General features: G+C 39.7%; 1 protein-coding gene across 2 annotated transcripts in view; it reads right to left on the reverse strand.

Moving 5' to 3' along the window:
* Window positions 1-24,668, reverse strand: part of PRKCH (protein kinase C eta) — a 361,590-nt gene that overhangs the window by 233,025 nt on the left and 103,897 nt on the right. For both annotated transcript variants that reach the window (XM_018054083.1, XM_013967227.2), the window contains exon 3: window positions 4,575-4,725. In XM_018054083.1, coding sequence (XP_017909572.1) covers window positions 4,575-4,725 — 151 coding nt within the window. The remainder of the gene's footprint in view (window positions 1-4,574; window positions 4,726-24,668) is intronic.

Genomic DNA, 24,668 nt, shown 5'->3' on the forward strand with positions numbered 1-24,668 from the left:
GAGTCTACACGGGAGAAGTACAGCCACAAGATGCCCATCATGCTCATAGCTCCCATCTCTGTCTCTCCCTAATACAGTCTGAGTGACAGTGGTACAGTTTTCACCCTCATTAATAAAGATCACATTTTACTAAGCCTGTAGGATGTGCTAGGCAATGAGCCAAGCAGCTAACATGTACTATCTCACTTAATCCTCACAAAGGCCATGTGAGGTAGCACACGTGATAGGATGACCTAGAGCACAGATCATAAAGTCAGATGGCCTGGATGTGTTTTGGGGCAAATTGTTAACTTCTTTGAGCCATATAAAAGGCATAATGATAACAGTACTTACTTTATAAGGTCATCATGAAGATAAAAAGGGTTGATAAAGACTTAGAACAGTGCCTGGCACTCTAAGTGTACATAAAATTTTACTATGTAAATAAAATAAAATGATTATCTCTGTTTTGCAGATGAAGAGACACTGATGGGTTATATAACTTGTCCAGGTTCACATATCTAGTTGGTGATGAGAATGAATGCCAAGGTCTATATGTTTAATCGTATTTATATAAAACACATATACCACTATTTTAACTGTGTGTATAGGGAGTGGGGAGGTAGGTTGGAGTTAAAGTTCCCTGGTAGAAAAACATTTAGTTAAATTATCAAGCAACTTTCCATTTAGAATGTTAGTTGAGATCACAAGTTCTCACCCAAAATGCCTACTAAACACCTGTAGTAGCCAGGTCATGTGAAGAAGAGAAGTTGAATGGTGTGACATGAAATAAACAGCAACAGACAGTCACTCTTCTGGTTGGGCAAACCCAGGGAGAGGTGTGTCTACAGCTAACTGGAGCATGTAAGGAAGAGAACTGGCTCAAAGTTTCCAGAGATGCTAACTTTTCCCATTTAAAAATGGAATAGGAATATTTTGTTAAAGACTATAACTTTAGGCTTCATCATATCAACAACCAGTATAGGGCCTTTGGTTTAAACAAGATTCTCTTTCTTTTAATTTTTTAATGTGTACAAAGTTAGGGTCATTTCTTTTTTAAAATTTATCTTATTGAAGTACAGTTGATTTATGATGTTATGTTAGTTGCTCGTGTATAGCAAAGTGATTTATTATAGATAGGTTCTCTTTTAGGTTCTTTTCCATTATAGGTTATTAGAAGATATTGAATATAGTTCCTGGTATTATACAGTAGGTCCTTGTTTTTATATTTTTTATATATATGTGTGTATGTCTGTTAATCATGAATCCTTATTTTATCCCTGTCCCCTCCTTCCCCCTTGGATAACCATAAGTTTGTTTTCTATGTCTGTGAGTCTATTTATGTTTTGTAACTAAGTTCCTCTGTATAATTTTTAATATTCCATGTATAAGTGATATCATATGATATTTGTCTTTCTCTGTCTGACTTCATTTAGTAAATGAAGTTGGTTGAAAGAATACGGAAACAAGACTCATATCTACGGTACCTACAAGAAACTCACTTCAGATCTAAAGAAACACAGACTGAAATCCAGGGGATGGAAAAAGGTATTCCATGTGAATGGAAATCAAAAGAAAGCTCAAACAGCAATACTTATATCAGACAAAACAGACTTCAGAATTAACACTGTTACAAGAGCTAAAGAAAGACACTACATAATGATCAAGGATCAATCCAAGAAGAAGATGTAACAACTGTAAATATACATGCATCCAACATAGAGGCACCTCAATATATAAGGCAAATATTAACAACCATTAAAGGGAGAAATTGACAGTAACACTATAATATCAGGTGGCTTTACTACACCACTTACAGCAATGGACAGATCATCCAGACAGAAAATCAATAAGGAAACACAGGCCTTAAATAAAATATTAGACCAGATGGATCTAATTAATATTTATAAAACACATCACTCAAAGCAGAAGAATACACATTCTTTTCAAATGCATATGGAACATTCTATAGGATGCATTCTCCTCGATCACATGCTAGGCCACAAAACAAGCTTCAATAATTTTAGAAAATTGAAATGTCAAGCATCTTTCCAACCACAACACTATGAGATTAGAAATCAACTACAAGAAAAAAACTTCAAAAAACACAAACACATGGAGCCTAAACAATATGCTACCAACCAACCAATGGATCACTGAAGAAATAAAAAAGGAAATTTAAGAAAAGATACCTAGAGACAAAAGGAAATGAAAACACAGCAATCCAAACCCTATGGGATGTGGCAAAATTAATTCTAAGAGGGAAGTTTATAGTGATACAATCTTGCCTCAGGAAATAAGAAAGAGCTCCATAAACAACCTCACCTTACACCTAAAAAACTAGAGAAAGAAAAAACAAAGCTCAAAGTTAGTAGAAGGAAAGAAATCACGAAGATCAGAACAGAAACAAGTGAAATAGAAACTAAAAACAATAGGAAAGATCAATGAAACTAAAAATTAGTTCTTCAAAGAGATAAACAAAATTGATAAACCTTTAGCCAGACTCATCAAGGATAAAAAGAGAAGGCCCAAATCAATAAAATCAGAAATGAAAAAGAAGTTATAACTGACATCACAGAAATACAAAGGCTCATAAGAGACTACTATATGTAACTATATGCCAATAAAATGGAAGAACTAGAAGAAATGGAAGAATTCTTAGAAAGGTACAATCTCCCAAGTCTGACCAAGAAGAAATAGAAAATCAGAACAGACCAATTACCAGAACTGAAATTGAATCCATAATAATAATAATTTTAAAAACCCTCCCAACAAACTAAAGTTCAGGCTCAGATGGCTTCACAAATGAATTCTACAAAGCATTTAGAGAAGAGTTAACAAAATTTCAGAGGAAGGAAGACTTCCAAACTCATTGTATGTGTCCATCATCAACCTAATACCAAATTAGAGAAAGATATCACAAAAAAAGAAAATTACAGGCCAATATCACTGATAAACATAGATGCAAAAAATCGTCAACAAAATACTAGCAAATCGACTTCAGTAATACTTTAAAAGGATAATAGACTAAACCCTGTTCATGATTTAAAAGACCAGAAACATAAGCTAAAGCCTGGATTTTGACTTGCTAAAAGGTATAAAATCCAAAGTAATCACAAAAAAGCCCACATAACACAAAGCAATTGATCAATATGCAGAAATGAACCAAGTGTTTCTGCCTTAAACAAAATGACTAAGTTCGGTTCAGTTTGGTCACTCAGTTGTGTCTAACTCTTTGCGACCCCATGAATCGCAGCATGCCACGCCTCCCTGTCCATCACCAACTCCCAGAGTTCACCCAAACCCATGTTCATTGAGTTGGTGATGCCATCCAACCATCTCATCCTCTGTCCATCCCCTTCTCCTCCTGCCCTCAATCTTTCCCAGCATCAGGGTCTTTTCCAATGAGTCAGCTCTTCGCATCAGGTAGCCAAAGTATTGGAGTTTCAGCTACAGTATCAGTCCTTCCAATGAATATTCAGGACTGATTTCCTTCAGGGTGGACTGGCTGGATCTCCTTGCAGTCCAAGGGACTCTCAAGAGTCTTCTCCAACACCACAGTTCAAAAGCATCAATTCTTCTGCGCTCAGCTTCCTTTATAGTCCAACTCTCACATCCATACATGACCACTGGAAAAACTATAGCCTTGACTAGGCAGACCTTTGTTGGCAAAGTAATGTCTCTGCTTTTCAATATGCTGTCTAGGTTGGTCATAACTTTCCTTCCAAATGACTAAAGTTTGCAACAAAAGCAAAATACAAGAGTGTTTTTCTTCCTTCTGAGAAGAGTGTGTGTATGTTTTGCGCAAGTGAGGGGGTATTTCTTCTTTCTCTCTGCAAGTAAATGTGTTTAATGCTGCCTCTAATTGAAGACTGGAGGAGGAAATGGCAACCCACTCCAGTATTCTTGCCTGAAGAATCCCATAGACAAAGGAGCCTGGCAGGCTACAGTCCATGGGGTCACAAAGAGTTGGACACGCCTGAGTGACTTCACCTTCACTTTCTAACTGAAGATAACTACTACTTAAATTTATTTCACATTATATATTTGCCTCTTAGACTTAAGCTTGAGTGACATATATAATAAGATATTATTCCAAATCATCTAGAATTTCTCAACTATTAACTATCTTAATTCTTAAATGTCAGGGATTATAGTATGTGGTCACTGAAAGCTATTACCTTCAGGCTGAAGACCGCTGTGTGCTTAGTGTAGCTGAAACAATTAATTTCTGTAAGTCATCATGTGATTCACGCCTTCTTAGAGAAATACTGTTGATATTTCTTTCCTCTTCAAGGGTAGACCATTTATTAATTGATTAGCCTCTCTAATTATTGCTTTTTGACCAATTCATGATTCATTAACATTTTTACCAAAATGACTAGCAAAAGAAATAACATTTAAAACTTAATCTGTAAATTGCGTAATTTTTTTCTGCTGGTTTGGGGATTAAAGTTTCTAGGTCAACATATTAGAATAAGAGGGAAAAAATCAGATTCTAAAACAATTCTTAATAATCATGTCTTCTCCTGAAATCACACAAAACCAGAGGAAGTCTCAGCTCATGGCAGGAGAGAAGCCAAGGAGCCTCTTACCAGATAAACTCCCTGCAGTGAGAGCAGTAGGTGGGCTGCCTCAGGTATGTGGCCATGAACTTGTGTCCGTTGATCTGGTGGACTCGCCTTCGCATAGCCCTTTGGCGCTTCCTGGTAAAATGTTTGAAGATTCGGTCTCTCTGGAGAGTAGCTATATATTAAAAGAAGGGGGAAAAAAAAAGTGTAATGAATCTATCTGCATCTAATGTATGAGAAAGTTGGATAGTTCAAATACTTCCCAGGTTACTATTATTATTTTCTTTCTTTAAGATACAAAACAGCCCCAAAAATCCTCATGCTTTGTTGGATCTATGGAACTCTGAGATTCCCATTGCCTGACTATCTTGGGCTAGTCTCTCCAGCATAGAGCCTGGGTTCCCCAGGGTTCTGAGGTCCCAGTATGTGACAGCAGCGTGGTCACATGGTACTTGTCCAGCTGTCTAGGACCTTAGATTCACTGACTGGCTGGCAAACGGGACTCCTCATTACTCTCCTTCCATGCTAGTGTCGTCACAAAACTTAGTGGAGGAATTGCCCCCAGCACAGTGACAGCCCTGTCCAAAAGCATCATTTCCAGCACCATCTCTGTTGACTTGGAATACGCAGAAATTAACTGGGAATACATTCAAAATTCCTTTTCTAATCTCACATTTTAAAGATAGTGGCTCCTAATCTGAAGACTTGAGAACCGTGCACCATTTAAAGATGGTAAAGGATCTTTTCCACTTTACTATTCTAGAATATTCCCAATGTATGCAGAGACTTGTGATTGTAAAATAAAGATTCCTTCTTCAATAATGCTTTTAAATAAATCACTGCTCCAAAGGAAATTAGAGGAATCATACAAGAATAATCTGCTAATACATTTTAAAACCTGGGAAAAAAAGTAGAAGATTTCTGTGTAAACATGTAAACATAATGATCAAAATTCACTAAGAGTTACCTAAAACAATAGTCTAACTTTTTAGAAAGAATTATAAAGATTTTAAAGGACTACCTCTAATTTTGAAGTAGTCATTTAGGTAGACTTTTCCCAGTAGCAATTATACTCAAATAACCAGAAACTTCTGTACTACTCAGCATTACCTTAAAAGAAAAACTCACTGTGACCAAGTAGGAATTTTCTCAGAAGCATAACAATAGGCATATTATTATAAAACCTATTATATCTTATTCTATTAATAGGTAAAAGAATAAGTATGACAGTTTCAATAGATGTTAAAAAGGCACTTGGTAAAATTTAACTTGTAATCCAATAAAAAATTCTTTTAAAAAGACTAGAAGAGTGTCTCTTTAACATGACTAACACATGATTTCACAGATCAAAAGCTAAATGGTAATCTTTTTAAAATTCCAGTGACAGTTAAGAATAAGACTAATTATCACCAATATTATTTAATATTATTCTGAAAGTCGTTGCTAAAATTATTAGATATGAAAATTAAAGATCAAACTACCAGGAAAAGGTGCCAAAGATACCATTATTTGAAGTTATTTAATGTATGACTAGAAAACTCAGGAGAATTTAGCCTAATTTATTAAAAAATGAGTATAGTATGATGGACAGGAATAAGTCATTAAAAGCCAAGGTATTTATTATGTCAAAAGAACTGATTAGAATAATCTTAAAAATCCCATTAATATAGCTACAAAAACCAAACTATCTAGGAAATAATTTATCAGAAGTACAAGATTTATATGAAAAAAGACCATAAAATCGATTGAAGAAGATGAACAGATGTGTAAAAATGAAGTTCTTAAACTGGAACACTCAACACTATAAAGCTGTCAATTCTTTCTAAACTAATCTCTAAACTGAACAAAATCACAATCAACATTCCCAAAGGATGTTTTTAAACTCAACATTTTTTTTCAAAGTTTATTTGGTACCATAAATATTTTAAAACTGTTCAAAAATTTCAATGAGAGAGGACTTGCTGTACATGTTAAAACACATTATAAAATTACAATAATTTAAACAGTGCTTTACCCCTTCAAGAACAGTCCAAAACTAGAAATCAATTTGGCTGAAAGATAATATGGTTCAAATCAGTGGGAAAGATGGATTTATTCAATAAGTAGTGTTCAGACAACTCGGTAGCCTTTTGGAAAATATCTTTACCTCACTTCTTACACCTAAATAATCTAAGATAAATGTTAAAGCGAAAATTACAGAAAGAAAGAAACCACAGAGGGGGAAAAATATTCCTAGAACAGGATAAGGATAACAAATTTCTACAGCCATAAAAGATCCACAGATTTGTAACCTACGAAATTTAAAGTCCTACTGTCAATAAACAAAACAGAGTGGAAACAAACTGAGGAGAAAAGGATTTGTAACACATGACAAAATGTTACATTTATAATATGTATAAATCATTTAGAAAAGAGGACAAAAATCTAAAGGAGGGGCAGAGGAAGTGAACAGGCAATTCATAAAATTATAAATGCAAACAAACATTAAACATGCCAAGATGTCCAATCCCATCCAAGATAGCCATGTAAGAATCGCGAGGTAAATAGCATTTTACCTCTTAAGTTGGCAAATACTTACAAAGATGGTTAACATGCCCATTCTTACAACCAGGTAGGGAAAGAGGCACCTCCAGCTTCTGCTGGGAGGAGGATAAACTTGTCTCTAGTCCTGGCCCCATCGTGCTCTGAATGTATTTATCCTGCTAAGCTTCCCTGTTCTCATCTATAAATCAGGTACTACCTTCCTCCTAAGTTTTTTACCCCAAGGACTGAATGAAGCAATGCATTAGAAAGGTTTTGTGTAAAGCTAGACACATGGTAGCATTCAACACATGTATCTATTTTGAGAATGATTTCTTCTGATAACCAATTGACAATACCTGTCAATGTTTTTTCCAGTTTTATTGAGAAATAACTGGCATAATATCACTGTATATATTTATGGCATATCAGCATGATGGTCTGATTAAATACTGTGAAATGATTACCACAATACATTCAACTAACATTCATCTTCTCATATAGATAAAATAAAAAGAAAGAAAATATTTTCTTCTTATGATGAGAACTCAGGATTTAGTCTCAACTTTTCTATTTATTATACAGAAATGTTAGCTGTAGTCATCATGCTGTTCACATTATATCCCTAGTAATTATTTATCTTATAACCAAAAGTTTAAACCTTTTGACAGCCTTCCTCTAATTCCTCTTCCACCTCCATCCTGCCTCTGGTAATCACAAATCTGACATCTTTTTTCTGTGAATTGATTTTTTTGTTTTTCTGTTTGTTTTTTAGATCATACAGTATTTGTCATTTTCTGACTTCTTTCACTTAGCATAATGCCTTCAAGGTCTATCCATGTTGACAAAAATGGTAAGATTTCCTCATTTTTTACAGTTAAGTAATATTTAATTGTATGTATACTACCTCAACTTCTGTATTCATTCATAATTGACAGATACTTAGGTTATTTCCATATCTTGGCTATTGTAAATAATGCTGCTACAAACATGGGGGTGCAGATATCTTTTCAAGTTGGTGCTTTTGTCACCTTGTTCAAGTGTTAGCATGTAACAATTCAACTTCTAGGATTTTTTTCCTACAGAAAGCAGGAATATATATCAGTTGTATCCAGATAACATCATATCAATGTATGCTATATTCTTTTTAACAGTAAAAATGAAGTTTAATACAAGAAATCTTAGAGAATGAAATGCAAAAAACATCCAAATAAATTTGGCTAAGACACCAACTCTCCAGAGGCTCTAGTACAGTTAAAATCGTACCTACTTTAATTTTTGTTTTGTTGTGTGTGTGTGTGTGTAAGTTTTTTGGTAAGCAGCCCAATTACTTTCATCCTCAGGTTTCCCATCTATCCAAAGAAGATGAAAATATACCCCAAGTCCTCAGTCCTATGGGGAAAGTATTATATAATCAATATTCCTAAGAAGGTCTTACAACTTTGGATAAGAGTCACACAAGAACAGAAATCACTCTATTGCTCTCTTTCACAATAATTCTAGAAGCCATCTAGTAACCACAAAATAAGCAGATTTTAATGTCGCTTTGCTGACAGATGATGAAATTTAGCCTAGATGATAACACCCTATATCTGATCTACATTATCACCAACCTAAGACCCAGCTCAGCAGTGGCCAAAGTAAAACTTGTACTGAATTACTGAACACATATCACATCTAGATGCAAATTAAATTCTCCCTTGGGAGTCTAATTACCAATAATTTACTTATATAATCCCTTAATGCTATAAAGATTGGTTAAAAGGTCAGCTCATTTGCAGTTTTAACATTTCATAAATTGAGTCCTTTTTCCCCCCTCAACAGCTATTACCATTGCAGTAATCTGACCTATGAAACTTCTAGGTGATCTTACAGCCAGAAGGACGTAGGAAGAAACTGCATGTAGCTGTTCACCAAGTCAGTCATCCCCCTGCATTCACTCCTGCCTTTCACCCTTCCTTGAATGTTCTTTCCTTGGTTTTGGTTTTTTCCCAAATGAGTTAACATAGACTTTCCCGTGTGTCTCAGAGCCTAAGCGGCTGCCCCCAACCCCTGAATCAGGGTGAAATGCTTCTCCTCACCCTGTTTCCATAGCAACCTGGGAGCACACCTCCATCTTTTCCCTTACCCCAGGAAACTAGGGACTGTGTCTCTTTCACCTCCTATCCCAGGTGCCTCACCAGACCTCATACATGGTCATTTGTAACCAAACTTCACTCTTCCTTCCTCTGCATTCATTTGCACATGTACCTCTTTTTATTTAAAAAGCAAACATACACATTTACCCACATCTCCGGAATCCGCAAGAAATTTAAGTCATGTAAGAAAACTGGGGCTGCCATGGCTTCATATGGCTTTCCGTATCACCACTGTCTTGCTGGCTGCCCTGAGCAGAAGAATGAACTCTGGGACTGCACTCTGTTACTCTGAGTACAGATTGAACCCCCACTTGAGAGTGCAGGGAGAGTTTCCTCATTGTCTGCATGGCCTCCTGTTGATTTAGGCCTGAGAAGGGCTTAAAAAGACAATTTAATCCTGTTGTACTTGAAACCACCCTGGGCTTTGAGAAATCTTTCATATCATCTGTTAGTTGAGCACATCAAACAATCCTAACATGCTTTGCTGCCAAAACTTGCATCACAACTTCTATTTAGCTCCTGAGGTGCTCAATGCCTCTAAGTAAATAGGAAGCTGGCTCCATGCCCCAGCGTGGAAACTCACATTGCCATCTCTGGAAATGGGCAGAGCCCTGATCTGTCTTTCCAGGAGTTGGTTTTCACAAGCCCTCCCAACCATAGGGTGGAGACTAATTATGTTAAATGTAATGATGATTAACTATTTTGAAATAAAACTGTATTTCATAAAATCTGATTGTCATCCCACACATTCTTTTTCAGAACCTGAGAAGCCATCACAGGGTAAGTTATCCTTGTAGAAAATTTTATTGGTATGAAACTTATGTTGCTGGCGGGAGGATTTGTAGGGGAGAGATGGCTTTCAGAAGTCTCCATCAAACTGTCTTAATTTTATCTCGAAAATGGTAACTATTCCATCTTTTTTAGCCTTCTGCTCTCCCTATCTGAATTTAAAGTTTCACATACCAGACACGGGCTTCCCAGGTGGCACTAGTGGTAAAGAACCTGCCTGCCAGTGCAGACAGACGTAAGAGACGCAGGTTCGACCCCTGGGTCGGGAAGATCCCCTGGAGGAGGGCACGGCAACCCACTCTAGTATTCTTGCCTGGAGAATCCCACGGAAAGAGGAGCCTGGTGGACTACAGTCCATAGGGTCACATAGAGTCAGAATGACTGAAGTGACTTAACATGCATGCTCGCAGGCACGCACACCAGACATAGAAATCCATGTTTGAAAGTACTTTGGAAACATTCTGATGTGAGTCAAAAGCAGAAATCATAGTTACAAATTTCCAAGTTAAAATCAGAGATAAAAAAATCTATGGCATTTTGTAATTTTCAGAATTACTGATATAGAATACATAAAGGAAATACTTTTGATTTCGTGTAGAATGCAATTTAAGTTGAATTTGCTCAGCAGCACCGGTACTTGGTTTACTATACTCTGAAACTGGTATTCAAGGGGCTGTGCAGAGGAGGTCCTGAGGCCTTTATACGCAACCACAGGTATAAAGGCCTGCAGGTGAGTGAGGCAGGTGAGGGCCTGGAATCTGGAGTGCAGCTGTGAATCCTGCATCTCCCCCTTATAAACTGGGAGACCTTGAGCACATTGTTCAGTCTGTGCCTCAGTTTCCCCATTTGTAGAACATGAAGGCTAGAGAACCCTCCTCAAAGGGCCATTCTGGGGACTTGCTGAAATAATAAGTGTAACATAATTAGAAAAATACCTGGCAGGAGGCAACTGTTACCAATTATAACTGTTGTTAAAACGCTTACTTCAGTGTTAAAGACTAGAAAGGATTTTTAATCCAGTCATCCAATTGCCTCGAAGAGGAATCAATACCTAAGAAACCATTTCCTAAAGAAGCTCAACAACATTTCCAAGGCTCATCTAGCTACTTAGTACCAGGGCCACCCCCGGAATCCTCCACTCTTAATTTTATCCCAGGACCACCACGGTTAACATCATACTGCATTTTGTCCTTTATTAACATTATTAACAATAGGTCTCCTAGAATCAACTGGGTCTCCCCCTGGAAAGCAGTAAATTTTCTGGTGAGGAGACAGAAACTAACAGGAAGGTTAAACGAGGTCAAGCAGACAGTGATCGAAGTGGGTAGGCCAGACCCTGTTTACTGTGTTGAACTACTGAACAGTGCTATCAAATGTCTTTTTTCTTCTTCCTGAGATACTCGTTTTATCATGCGTGCACATGCGAGGGAATAACTGTGGGAAAAACAAACAGGAAAACGTTTGTGTTGAGCACAAGTTACTAGTCAAGAAAGAACAGAGTATTATGTTGTTACGTCTCCAAAATACACCCTTGAAAGGTAATGCAATAAGGTAGCCAGAGAATTTTGCTTAGTATTATCCAACACACTGAAGAAGCCATGTGATCGCAGAACCGTGTGATAAAGAATAATGCTTAAGAGTTTAACTTAGATGACTCCTGTCTAAGACAATAATGATAATGAGAGAACAATTAGCACATGTATAAGGCAAACACATAACTTAAATGAATCTTTACAAGAACACAACACCAGTGGGAGAGAGCATTTAGTGGGTGGTGAGTGAAGACAGAATCACAGGAGATGTGTCCTTTGATTATTTAAGGAAGATTTGACGAATGGGCAGAGATTAGCAGTTGTTTAGAAGGGGAAGGGGAGCTTGGTGAACCAGGATGGGGAGAAGATTCTGAGAATCTGTACCAGCAGCGGTGACGATGAAAAATGGCAGGCAAAAGCCCCTAAGTGGCACTGAGCAGAAGAGAATCTTCTGTTTTTTAAAAAGAGCTGAACCACATGACTCACAGTTATTTCCAAATTCAGAACGAGTGCTTAGACTCAATGTATAATGAGACCTGCTTCTACAGAAGCTATACACAGATGTTTCTCAGGGACTTGGCTTCTGAGGAAGCCCAGCCTACAAAAACATCTACCATCATGCAAACTCGGGGAGATGACTATCAATGGCGACAGAAGGAGAGAATAATAATTTGTACTAGACTGACTCTCTCATGTAGGACTCATAGCTCATAGCACTAGCAAAGCTGAGCTCATCCCCCCGCCCCTACCCACGCATGCCTCCAGCCTCCTCTGTTAGCAGAAACAGGAGCAGAACAAAGGTTCTGGATAAGGCCATCAGAAATGGTACCCAGGCTCCATTAGAAGCCAGTACTCTCCTCAGTACTTAAAGAAAGGGATCTTGGCTCCGACAACATCTGGTTCCTCTCAGCCCACAGTTTCTTAGTCTCCTGCACCAGCTAGTCTCATCCACCCAACCTTTAAACATGTGCATGTCCCAAGGTTCTTTGCACCTCATTTTTCTGGTCTTTCTGGCTGCTCATTCATCTTCTCCAAGACTTCATAAGATCTCTTGACTTCCAACAATTGCCTGTGTACTGAGGACTCCCAAATATGCAGCTCTAGTTCTGGCTTCTAACTACTAAACTTGTTTCTAAGTAGCTTCTCAGCATCTCTTCAAGACATACCCAAGACAAACCTAAAACTTGACATTTGTAGGCTGAACCCTCTTCCCCAACTTCTTGAAGCCATGCTAGGGGTAGTAGCACCACTCTGCCTGAAGTCATCCAGAAAACAACAAAACGAAACAAAACAAAACAGAGAGATGTCTTCATATACTTCTTCACTCACAACAAATTGGTCATCAAGTCCTACTAAACCTTCTATGATCTAACTAAACTTTCTGTGATCTTTCCCTCCCATGCTCATGCCTTCTTCCTCTCATCTGGACTGTGAAATAGTTTCCTAACTAGTATCCCTGTGTAAGTTTGTTCCCTTCCAAAATCGATCCTTCATCCATCCAGCTACGCTTATGAAATATGCATAATTCAGTGGATGTGAAACTCCTTAGGGAAATTAGGTTTACTGTAGTTATCCTATTTGAATCATATTTTATTTTAAGGTAATAGGGTGTAGATTTTCCCCCAAAGGGTGGTGCTTCCATTGTCCAACATCTGAGAGAAAATTGACTCCTCAGACAGCAAAATACCTTTCAGGTGGGCCTTAGGTAGGAGACTAGTCTCTCTCCTCGGTCCTCGCTTTCTGAGGTTCAGACCTGAGGTCCCAGGAATGGGGCATCCCCAAGGCTCTGCAGAGGAAGACTGAGGTAGCCTGGGAATAAGCCCAGTAGCAATGGGCTTGGAGGACCAGGGTTCCTTTCATTAAGAACATAGCAGACTCCTGTACTAAGTGGGATTCCCTCATAACTCAGTCAGGAAAGAATCTGCCTGCAAAGCAGGAGACCCGGATTTGATTCCTGGGTGGGAAAGATCCCTTGGGGAAGGAAACAGCAACCCACTCCAGTATTCTTGCCTGGAGAATCCCATGGACAGAGAAGCCTGGCAGGCTACAGTCCATGGGGTCACAAGAGTCAAACACAACTTAGCAACTACACCACCACCACCAAGTCTGCTTAGCAGATACCAATGTCAACCTCCCTATCCCAACACCCACAGCTCTCAGGAACCCATCAAATCTTCTCCGTTTCATCCTGCCACCTGGGCTCCTTCAGGGATCTCAAAGGCTTGGTAGACCATACTCAAGGGGCAACGAAACTGGGATATTTATCCTCTAGATCTCATCTGACATTGGTTAATGGCTGCTTCAAGGAAAGGGGACATTAATTCTCCAACATTTCCACCCTTCCTTTGTGGCTGAGAGGAAATATGGGTGGATCACTCATAGTATCTACCATAGAATGAATTCATACTTAGCCTGGCCCTGGTTTCTTATTTATATTTAACTGCTATATCATTTCTTAACAAGGAGCTTCAAATTCTTTGTGGAATGAGATGAAGTAAAAATAGAAAATTCTTAGAATAATAAACTTTTGATTGTGCCTACTCTTTTCTGCACACATAACTTAATGAAAGAAACTTCCTCTTGCTCCCTATGATCAAATGCAAGAATCCTACGATTCCTTGCTGCAAAACAATGGTAAGAATTTCTACTCTGTTAGCAAGATTCTACAAATATCTTATTTCCCCCCACTGATTTCATCCATGAATGGACTTCCAGCAGCCATTTCTTCATTCCTCAGTTTTTTAAAAGAAAAGTAAACACTGCTCAGTGGATTATTAACCATCTACTTTCAGGATGAGGAGGAAACATGTTTCTGTCCCGTCAGATTTGTGTTGCAGCCCTGGAGATGTGTCCATATCATCCCTCTCATTGTCATCCTGAGTATCTGGAAAATACTTCAAAATGACATTATCCACAACTTGAAGCTTAAGTTAGATAAAGTATCTTGGTTTTATATGCTTTAAAATGGAAGCATTTTCCAGTTATCTGGCAATTTCCTTTTATCCTTCATTACTAAATTTAACTGGAGAGAAAATGCCCCACTCCTGGACTCCTGTCCCTTTGATAACCTTCTGCACTTCAGAGGATAATGAAGCCATGATGTGGTTTCACCTGTCAGAGCAGAGGTAACACAATCTTTTCGTTTTTGCATTGTAGCTGTGTACAAAGATAATATATGGTCACTATAGAAAATGTAAATAATAAAGAAAATAAAGAAGAACATCTTCTTTTAAAAAGTCATCTTCAATCTTACTATACAAATAATCACTGAAAATTTTAGTTAACACGCCACATATAGACACTGTACAGATATGCAGTCTTACATAAGTGGTGTCACTCTGTGCTATTTCCCCACTACTTTCCAAACGTCTTTCCATATATTTTTAAAGACTATTTTTTAGAGCAGTTTTCAGTTCACAACAAAATTGAGAGGCTGTACAGGCTTCTCATATGCCTCCTGTGCCTGCCCTGCACACGCATAGTCTCTCCTATTACCAGTGTCATTCACCAGACAGACACATTTGTTACCAAGGATAAACCGACATCAAACACACCACAACCACCCAACGTCCACAGACTACCTCAGGGTTCACTCCTGGTGTTGTATATTCTACAGGTTTAGACAAATGTATAATGATACATATTCATCATTATAATATCATACAGAGTATTTTCACTGCCCTAAAAATCTTTTGTGCTCTGCCTATTCATCTGCTTCTCTCCCCCTGAGTCTGGTAACCGCTGATCTTTTTGATTCTCCACAGCTTGCCTTTTGCAGAATGTCATAGAGTTGGAACCACACAGTATGTAACCTTCTCAGACTAGCTTCTTCCACGTACGAGTAAGCATTTAAAGTTCCTCTGTGTCTTTTCATGGACTGATCGTGCATTTCTTTTCAGCACTGAACAATATTTCATTGTGTGGATGTACCACACTTTATCTTTTCACCTACTGAGGGATAACTTGGTTGCCCCCGAATTTTGGCAATTATGAATAAAGATGTTATAAACATTCATGTGCAGCTTTTTGTGTGGACATAAGTTTTCCCTATGTTTTTAAAAGTAACCATTTCTGCTTTTATAGTAACTAATGCTAAAGTTACCATTTAATCATATCTTATAAAATGAAAATGCAGCAAGGCTAACTTAAAAGTAAGCTAATAGCATTAGCATCTCGTCCCTATGAAAGTAGAGTTTTCCTATCTGAAAACTGTATTTTTTCCTCATTCACTCAAAGTTTACAGACTGTTTTCTCCATCCCCACCCCCACTCCTACCCTCCACCCCCAGCCTCCAAGCTCAGGTTGGTCTTCCTTCCTCACAAAAAAGATTCTTATACAAACAACCTGTCCAACCAAAATCTTTTCCAGATAAACATGTGTTTCCTGCTGAGAACTAAAAGAATCCTGCCCTTTAGTTTGGCTGATTCCATTTCCCTTTCATTTTTTCCCCCCCTTTCCACTGGTAGACTTCTGAGGTCCCTTCTAAGCTCTAGAGTCCTGATTTCATGATTTTAGAAAAACTTCACAGGATATTAGCCATGAAGAGTATGATGTCTAATCATTTCCTTTTCCAGCTACATGGCTGGAATGAAAGCGATGTTGCTCCCTCACGTTGCTGATTCAACATGATTTTTAAAACCACTGCACCACTGCTCTTTGTAAACAGACTAATTCAAAACCTAACACTGAAGGTAAAACATCTTTATCACACAACCAAATTTCCTCTAATTTCAACAGCAATGCCAGGGCTTTAAACCTCAGTCAGCTTTATTTGAAAATTTAAAAAAGAGAGATAGCTGTTCTAACCAAATGTCATTTATATCATACAGTCACATCCTATTAGAAGCTAACAACTTGGAAGCATACATTTGGCTATTAGATTCGTGGGCTTTTTTTGTTTTGTTTTGTTTTTTGACAATTGCTTTATGCCTTAAACAGGAACAAATAAAAGGCAATAAATTAAATTTTTTAAAACAATGTAAACAAAGGTTTGGTACTGACAAGGATTGAAACCATTGATAAAAGCAGAGTTTGGGATTAGCAATAAATTCCCATCTTCATGCTCCAGTATTATTATTTCTGTGCTACCAGAAAGAACATTCCACTAGTCAAAGACAAATGAATTCTCTTTTCTTAAAATGCATTCCAAGGGTTCTTTATTATCATTTATAGTCCACTCTATATCCTTGAATAAGAGTTCTTATCTTTCGAGGAAAAGCAGAAATGTATACAAGTATATACCAAATAGCTGGATAAGTGGGAAAAATGCCTCCAAATTCTAGAGCACTTAGTACTAGCTCAACATATCATCTTAAAAAAGTCTGTATAGTTTGGTTTTAATTCAGAGCTTTATCATAACCTAGTAAACACAGTCTAAATACACAACAGTTCAACAAACTGTTAGGGTTCTAGGTGAAAATGAAGAGCAACAGACTTCTCAACCCTAACCTGTCATTCAACTCACAAATCACTTTGAGGATGAGGAGGTATTCTGCCCCATCTTAGACATTAAGCGCAGGTCAGTTTTGCTATAACCTTGGTCCTCAAACAGGCTCTGAGGACATACCACCTCTTCCTCCTCTATCCTGCGCTTAGTTGTTCAGTCGTGTCTAACTATTTGCGACTCCATGCCAGGCTCTTCTGACCATGCAGATTCTCCAGGCAAGAATACTGGAGTGGATTGCGAGTCCCTCCTCCAAAAGATCTTCCCAACCCAGGAATCGAACCCAGGTCTTCTGCATTGCAGGCAGATTCGTTACCATCTAAGCCACCAGGGAAGCACTTCTCTATCCTACATGAGCTTGGAGGCTGGGGGTGGGGGGTAGGAGTGGGGGTGGGGATGGAGAAAACAGTCTGTAAACTTTGAGTGAATGAGGAAAAAATACAGTTTTCAGATAGGAAAACTCTACTTTCATAGGGATGAGATGCTAATGCTATTAGCTTACTTTTAAGTTAGCCTTGCTGCATGTAGATTTTTTAATCTTTATTAAATGCTGAACTTTGCAATGGGAAGTAGGGGTATGATGGTGAACAAGGTACAGTAATGCCCTCAACAAATGAAAGTCTATGTTGGAGGCAGACCATAAATAGCTATTACTGTGCAGAAGTGTGGAAGGGCAGAAGTCTTACCCACACAGGGGCAATCAGAGGTGGCTTCTCTTAAGGACAAGGAAGCTACAAATTTCAGGACAAGTGAAGGGGAGGTGAAGGAACAGGAAAAATGTGCTTAGTGAAGGGAAGGAACAGGAAAACTGGGGAAGAGTGCTGCAAGGAGAGGAAACAGAATGTACCCATGTCCAGAATGAAGAAAATACAAGGATCAAGCAATCCCGAATAGTCACCTTCTGACCTAGTCACTTTAATACCTAAATACCACCATCATCAAATATTTGTCAAGTGCCTACTATTTACTAGGGCCAAGAATACCAAGAAGTAGGGTAACATTACTCCAAGAGGTTCTCAAATTACTATGGTGGAGTACAGGAAGAGACTACTGCCCTTCTATTCATCTGTTTCTCACATTCCTCACTTTAAAAAGAAAACTCTTAATTTTATATTGGTGCACAGTTGATTAACAATGTTGTGTTAGTTTCAGGTGTACAGCAAAGTGATTCAGTTATACATATACAGGTATCTATCCTTTTCCAGAGTCTTTCCCATTTTGTGGCCGACTCTTTGCGACCACGTGGATTGCAGCATACCATCTCCTGGAGCTTGCTCAAACTCATGTGCATTGAGTCTGTGATGCCATCTAACCATCTTATTCTCTGTCATCTCCTTCTCCTCCTGCTTTCAATGTTTACCAGCATTAGGGTCTTTTCCAGTAAGTCGGCTCTTTGCATCAGGTGGCCAAAGTATTGGAGCTTCAGCATCAGTCCTTCCAATGAATATTCAGGACTGATTTACTTTAGGATTGACTAGTTGGATCTCCTCATAGTCCAAGGGACTCTCAAGAGTCTTCTCTAACACAGTTTAAAAGAAGCAATTCTTTGGCACTCAGCCTTCTTTATGGTCCAACTCTCACATCTGTACATGACTACTGGAAAAACCACAGCTTTGACTAGATAGACCTTTGATGGCAAAGTTAAGTCTCTGCTTTTTAATACCTTGTCTAGGTTTGTTATAGCTTTTCTCCCAAGGAGCAAGCATCTTTTAATTTCACGGCTGCAGTCACCATCTGCAGTGATTTTGAAGCCCAAGAGAAAAAAGTCTGTCACTGTTTTCATTGTTTTGCCATCTTTTCTATTTAGGTAGTTACATAATATTAAGCAGAGCTGCCTGTGCGATACAGTAGGTCTTTGCTGGTTATCCATTTTAAATATAGCAGTATGTACATGTCAATCCAAAATTCTTGCTTCAATTCTGTGATACTTTGTGTTTATAGCAACTATACTATTATATACACACCATATATATATAATTATATATACATAACTTGTATAAAATATACATATATGTGGGGTTCATGCTCAAAACTTGCTCACTGATGTCTGCTTGATGAAAAAAGTTTGAGGGCCATTTATCCCAATAGGTTTATATTCCAGTTTGAGTCACAGCTATAATGAGATGAAAAGCACCAAGCGGTGAGGCTAAGTGCTACCCACAGGTGTTAGAGGAGTAAGGGGTGAGAAGAACTACCTGAGAGCTGGGGTGTTAGGAGAAGCTCCATAGCAGAGACGGCATTTCATTTAGGTCTTGGAAGAAGAGTAGAATTAGACTAAGGTACATTATAAAGGTTAGGGAGGACATTCTATCTGGGAAGACTGACATAGCCAGGAATACAGGTCCAGGGAACAATGAGAAAGCACTCAGCACTTAGCTTCTCTAATACAAAGGCTTCCCAGAGAGGCACACTCTTTTTATTTTTTGGTACCATCACTAGCTGAGTAAAATAATCCAGTTAAATTTTAATATTTTTGAATTTTAATAAAATAACCTCAATTACATTGATTCTATTTCATCTCTGTTTACAACTCCTATTCTGTCGCTTCAGTCATGTCTGACTCTTTGTGACCCCATGGACTGTAGCCTACCAGGCTCCTCCGTCCATGGGATTCTCCAGGCAAGAATACTGGGGTGGATTGCCATTTCCTTCTCCAGGGGATCTTTCTGGCTCAGGGATCAAACCCTGGTCTCCAGGATTGCAGGCAGATTCTTTACCTAGCATATAGATGAATATTTTTTTTCTAGCCTCATTAAAATGAATCATGTTATATCTTTGTCAAGTTCTTTACTGACTAAAATACACTTGGTTTTAGCAACTGCTGCTGCAACTGTGGCAGAGTCTGCAGAACACAGATTCCAGGATTCCTCAAGACTCTGGAAGCACCAACAATGGATGTGCCACTCACCTTCTTCATTTAGAAGTAGCATCCCTAGCTACTGATGCTAATCTTTGCTATTGTTCAGTCACTAAGTCATGTCCACTCTTTGTGAGTCGGACTCCATGGACAGCAACATGCCAGGCTTCCCTTTCCTCCACTATCTCCTGGAGTTTGCTCAAATTCATGTCTGTTGAGTCAGTGGTGCTATCTAACCATCTCATCCTCTGCCGCTCTCTTCTTTTGCCTTCAATCTTTCCCAGCATCAGGGTCTGGTCCAATGAGTTGGTTCTTTGCATCAGGTGGACAAAGTATTGGAGCTTCAGCTTCAGCATCAGTCTTTCCAGTGAATATTCGGTGTTGATTTCCTTTGGGATTGACTGGTTTAATTTCCTTGCAGTCCAAGGGACATTCAAGAGTTCTTCAGCACCACAACTCAAGAGCATCAGTTCTTCATTGCTCAGAATTATGGTCCAACTCACATTTGTAAATGACTAGTGGGAAAAAATACCTTTGACTATACAGATATTTTCTTCATAGCCATCTTTGATCGCAAAGATCAAAAACAGGGGATCAGAGCATGCACTCTAACTGTAAAGCATTTATAAACCTCCACCATTTGCCCCTGAGAAGCAGAATGTTAAATCAGTTTTATTTGAGCTATTGCCCAAAGCTTACAAACTGGTTCCTAAATGTAATTCTGAAGAAAGGAACCTAAAAAGTCTCTGTGCTCTTTCTGGCCTTTGGTTTCCTTTTTCTCACTTTCTTACTTATATTTAACGAGAAGATAGGAACCGGTTTCACTTGATCTGTAAGGAATGAAGATTTTCATGTTTCCCTCTACTCCAAATCACCTGGAAACTCAATGTAAAACTGTGAGAGTTCTCCATAACAAGAGATAAGTCCTCTTGCTTTAATTTTGCTTTAAGAACTTACTTCTGATAGTCTCGCAGGCCAGCTATGGTGTGGACTAAATAAATGGCTTGCAAGTCCACCAGTGGCCAAGCGCTGCACAGGCAGCTGGCCACCAAGGTGGCCCGCAAGCACTCAATTGTCACCTTTGGTCATGAATGTGAAGCAGGGGTGAGATGGGAACAATGACACTCAAAATTCTTTAAACCATCTATGCAACAAAGCGAAAACTACTGTTACTCAAAGTTGATCCACTTCACTCACTCCCCCTTTCAGAAAAGGGGGTATTTTAAAGAGACATTTAGAGAAAAGTTCACCTAGTAAAAAAAAAACCATCTTTTTAAAAACTTTTAGGCAATGATTGATAGACAGAAATGTTTTACTTTCCCACAATATAAGAGTCCCCACTAACATCAATGAAGTATTTTTGGTGTTTAAGTGCCAGGTGAAAGCTCGAGCTCATAGATATAAAGCAGACCAATTCTCAATCAACCTGTTTTGGGAAGGACCCCACAATAGTCATGGCCTATTCTCAGCATCTGGTGTAGACTGGTGACAAAGTGGAAATTCTGAGGGGAGAGCCACGTCGCTGCTCTTGTGAGCACATGTATTTCCCCATTACAAGCTGACTCTAATCCACTTTGGTAAACTGCATTCCTGAAGCAATAACTCATGAGAGATGAGAGAGTAGAATTTCCTCTAACAAAACTTTCTGCATTTTCTTGTAGTTGTGTGAGAAAATTCCTCCATGAACACAAGGATGAGGTACTCCCACATTGTACAGTGAGGTACTTCACACTGTAATTGTAGATAAAAGGCTGGGAACAGAAATGATTTTAAAGCGATAGCCTTTTACATAAAACAGAATAAACAAGGGTAATAACAGGAGACTTTCTTCTGCCAGTATTTGTGGCCAGCTCTAAAGAAAACAAAAGTCTTCACGGGAGTCCTCTTATACCTCCTTGGGGCAAAATTTCCATCTAAGACTACAAAGAAGCTATCTTGGATCAAAGGGTTGTTAAGAAGTGACACCTCTGATGGAAACATCACAGGCTGTCTGCCCAGACTTGTGAAAGAGCGAAGAACCTGGCTTCAGCAATGACAGGGCCAACGTGAACCAAAAATTTTAGTCTAGATCACGTGTCTGGTAGCCTGAGCACTGTGTTTTGGATTAGTGACTAAGAAAATCATAGTTCTGATTCTTTTAAACCATTTTCACTGAAGGCACTGGCAAACACATGGCACCATAGGGAACATGACAGCTTGGTGGTGTGAGCAAGGCACGGGCACGAGGAACAGGTGGGGATACGAGAACCCTCCTCCCTAGGAAAAGCCAGACGAAACTGTCCCTGGATGCAGCCTGGCCTACTTTCCACTCACTAGGAACTCAAGTGTGGCCAGAACTCTCCAAAAAAGAGTAGTATATAGTTATCTCTTAGATAGGGACTTCCCTGATAGCTCAGTTGGTAAAGAATCCACCTGCAGTGCAGGAGACCTCAGTTTGATTCCTGGGTCAGGAAGATCCACTGGAGAAGAGATAGGCTACCCACTCCAGTATTCTTGGGCTTCCTTTGTGGCTCAGCTGGTTAAGAATCCTCCTGCAATGTGGGAGACCTGGGTTCGATTCCTGGGTTGGGAAGATCCTCCGGAAGGAACAGGTTGCCCACTCCAGTATTCTGGCAGCCAGCACTGAGCGGCTTTCATTTCTCAGTCTCTTAAATTCAGAAATGCATGACTTTGCTAAGGTGAACAGAGTTGGAGACAAAGAAAACCAACCTTTGAAGGGCTGAACTTGCCTGAAACAGGCAATTGCCCAGATCCCCAGCCTTTTGTTTAAGGCCCACCTATGCTTGAAGCAACATCCCCTTCCAGAGTAATACCTGCGGCCCCTCTATACACACCTGCTCCAAACAGGTGTCTCTGTTGCTCAGAGCCCTTCCTCCGGCCAGACTCTGCCTAGGTCACTCTCTCGAGCATGACTAGCTGCTCACCTTCCCAAAGCCAACCCTCATTCAGGTGCTTCCTCTTCCCAAGGTGTCTGCAGACCCCTCCAGCCCCTCGTGCTCTCCCCTCCTCCTCCTCCTCCCCCCCTCGTGGCCTGATGCTCTCCCATGGACAGCACCCCACCTGGCCTTCACCAGCTCACAAAGTCAGTCAACTGCGCATTTTTCCTTTTTGCCTCAAGTAGACCAAGGATGTCTTGGAGGCCAGAGCTACTTTTTACAGTTTTGTATCCTCACAGGCTTCCATTAGTGGAATCCTTGCAGATTATACCAACACACAATTGAAAATCCTGAAATGCAAGTTAAAGGCACCTTCTTTCCCATTTCTGGGTATGTAGAATGCTGTAGTTCAATGGGATTGCCTGCTTCTCCAGGGCCATGACAATGTGGCAGCTTTAATGTAGTCAACTGTAAAAGGCCCTGGCCTCTGAATCATCTGGGAGATTTCATTTTGACATCAACACTTACACATATAAATTTGTTCTTTCATTAGACCAAACATTTGTAGCATACCACATCTGTACCAGGCACTCTGTTAAACACAGTTTTAAGTGTGACTAAGACAAAGTGTATGAGTGAATACAGCACGTACACACGTATTGAAGACACAGGGCTGCATTGAGTGCATGGTCTGCTGGAATATTTCTTATTAATAAGTGGAGATTCCCAGACTCTGAAAGTGAAAGTCGGTCAGTCTTGTCCGACTCTTTGCCACCCCATGGACTGTGCAGTCCGTGGAATTCTCTAAGTCAGAATACTGGATGGTATAGCCTTTCACTTCTCCAGGGGATCTTCCCAACCCAGGGATCGAACCCAAGTCTCCCTCATTGCAGGTGGATTCTTTATCAGCTGAGCCATAACGGATGCCCTCCCAGACTCTATTCCAAACTAAATCAGAGTATCTGGGGCAGGAACCAAGAGGTCTAGCAGGAAGGACCCTCAGGTTAATTGTTAAAGCACAAAAGCAACTGTTGCCTCATTTCTAGGCTGTGTGTCCAGGATGCTATGAGACAGGGGAAGGAGCCTGGAAAGAGCCCAGAATCTGAAGCAATGCAGAAGAGACGTGGCTGAATCCAAAGCCAAACCAGTGCTGGATTGGGGGCGGGGTGGGGGTGGGGAGTAGCAGAAGGAACAGGAAACCCTCAAGAAAGTCTTTTTGAGCCATTACTACCCAGCTCCTACTTAAAAGCCTTTTAGTGGCTGCCTTCAGGCCTCAGGGCAAAGTCCTTAAGGCAGCGCACATGCTGGTTTATCTCTCTACACCAAATCATTATCACCCATCCAACCCTGCCATGCCCTGGGCTCTGGACCAGCCTTATCTCTGCCTTCCTCTCTCCTCTCCTTACTCTCCTACCCTGCCTCCCACTAAGATGACTTTAAGATTTGCCTTGTTGAACATTACTCAAGTCAGGGTTTAACTGCCCTCTGGGTAGTGTCTCCAGCCCCAACACCAAAATCCTTATCACACAGACTCTCATTTATCTGTTTAGACTGTGAACTAGGGGTATGTTGGGGTGGGAAGATGTATCCTTAGGCTTCTCAGGTGGCTCAGCAGTAAAGAATGCCCCTGCAAATGCAGGAGACGCAGGCTCAATCCCTGGGTCAGGAAGAGGCCCTGAAGTAGGAAATGGCAACCCACTCCAGTATTCTTGCCTGGAGAATCCCATAGACAGAGGAGCCTGGTGGGCTACAGTCAATGGGGTCACAAAGAGTCAGACACGACTGAGCATGCATGCATCCAACCAGCAAAGAATGAACGAGTGAGTGAGTGAATGAGTAAGTAAACAGAAGTATAAAAGAGTTTGCCACGTTCAGATACCTACAAGTGAAAGTGAAGTCACTCAGGCATGTCCGACTCTTTGTGACCCCGTGGACTGTAGCCTACCAAGCTCCTCTGTCCATG

This window comes from Capra hircus, chromosome 10 (genome assembly GCF_001704415.2).
Source record: "Capra hircus breed San Clemente chromosome 10, ASM170441v1, whole genome shotgun sequence".
Taxonomy (NCBI): domain Eukaryota; kingdom Metazoa; phylum Chordata; class Mammalia; order Artiodactyla; family Bovidae; genus Capra; species Capra hircus.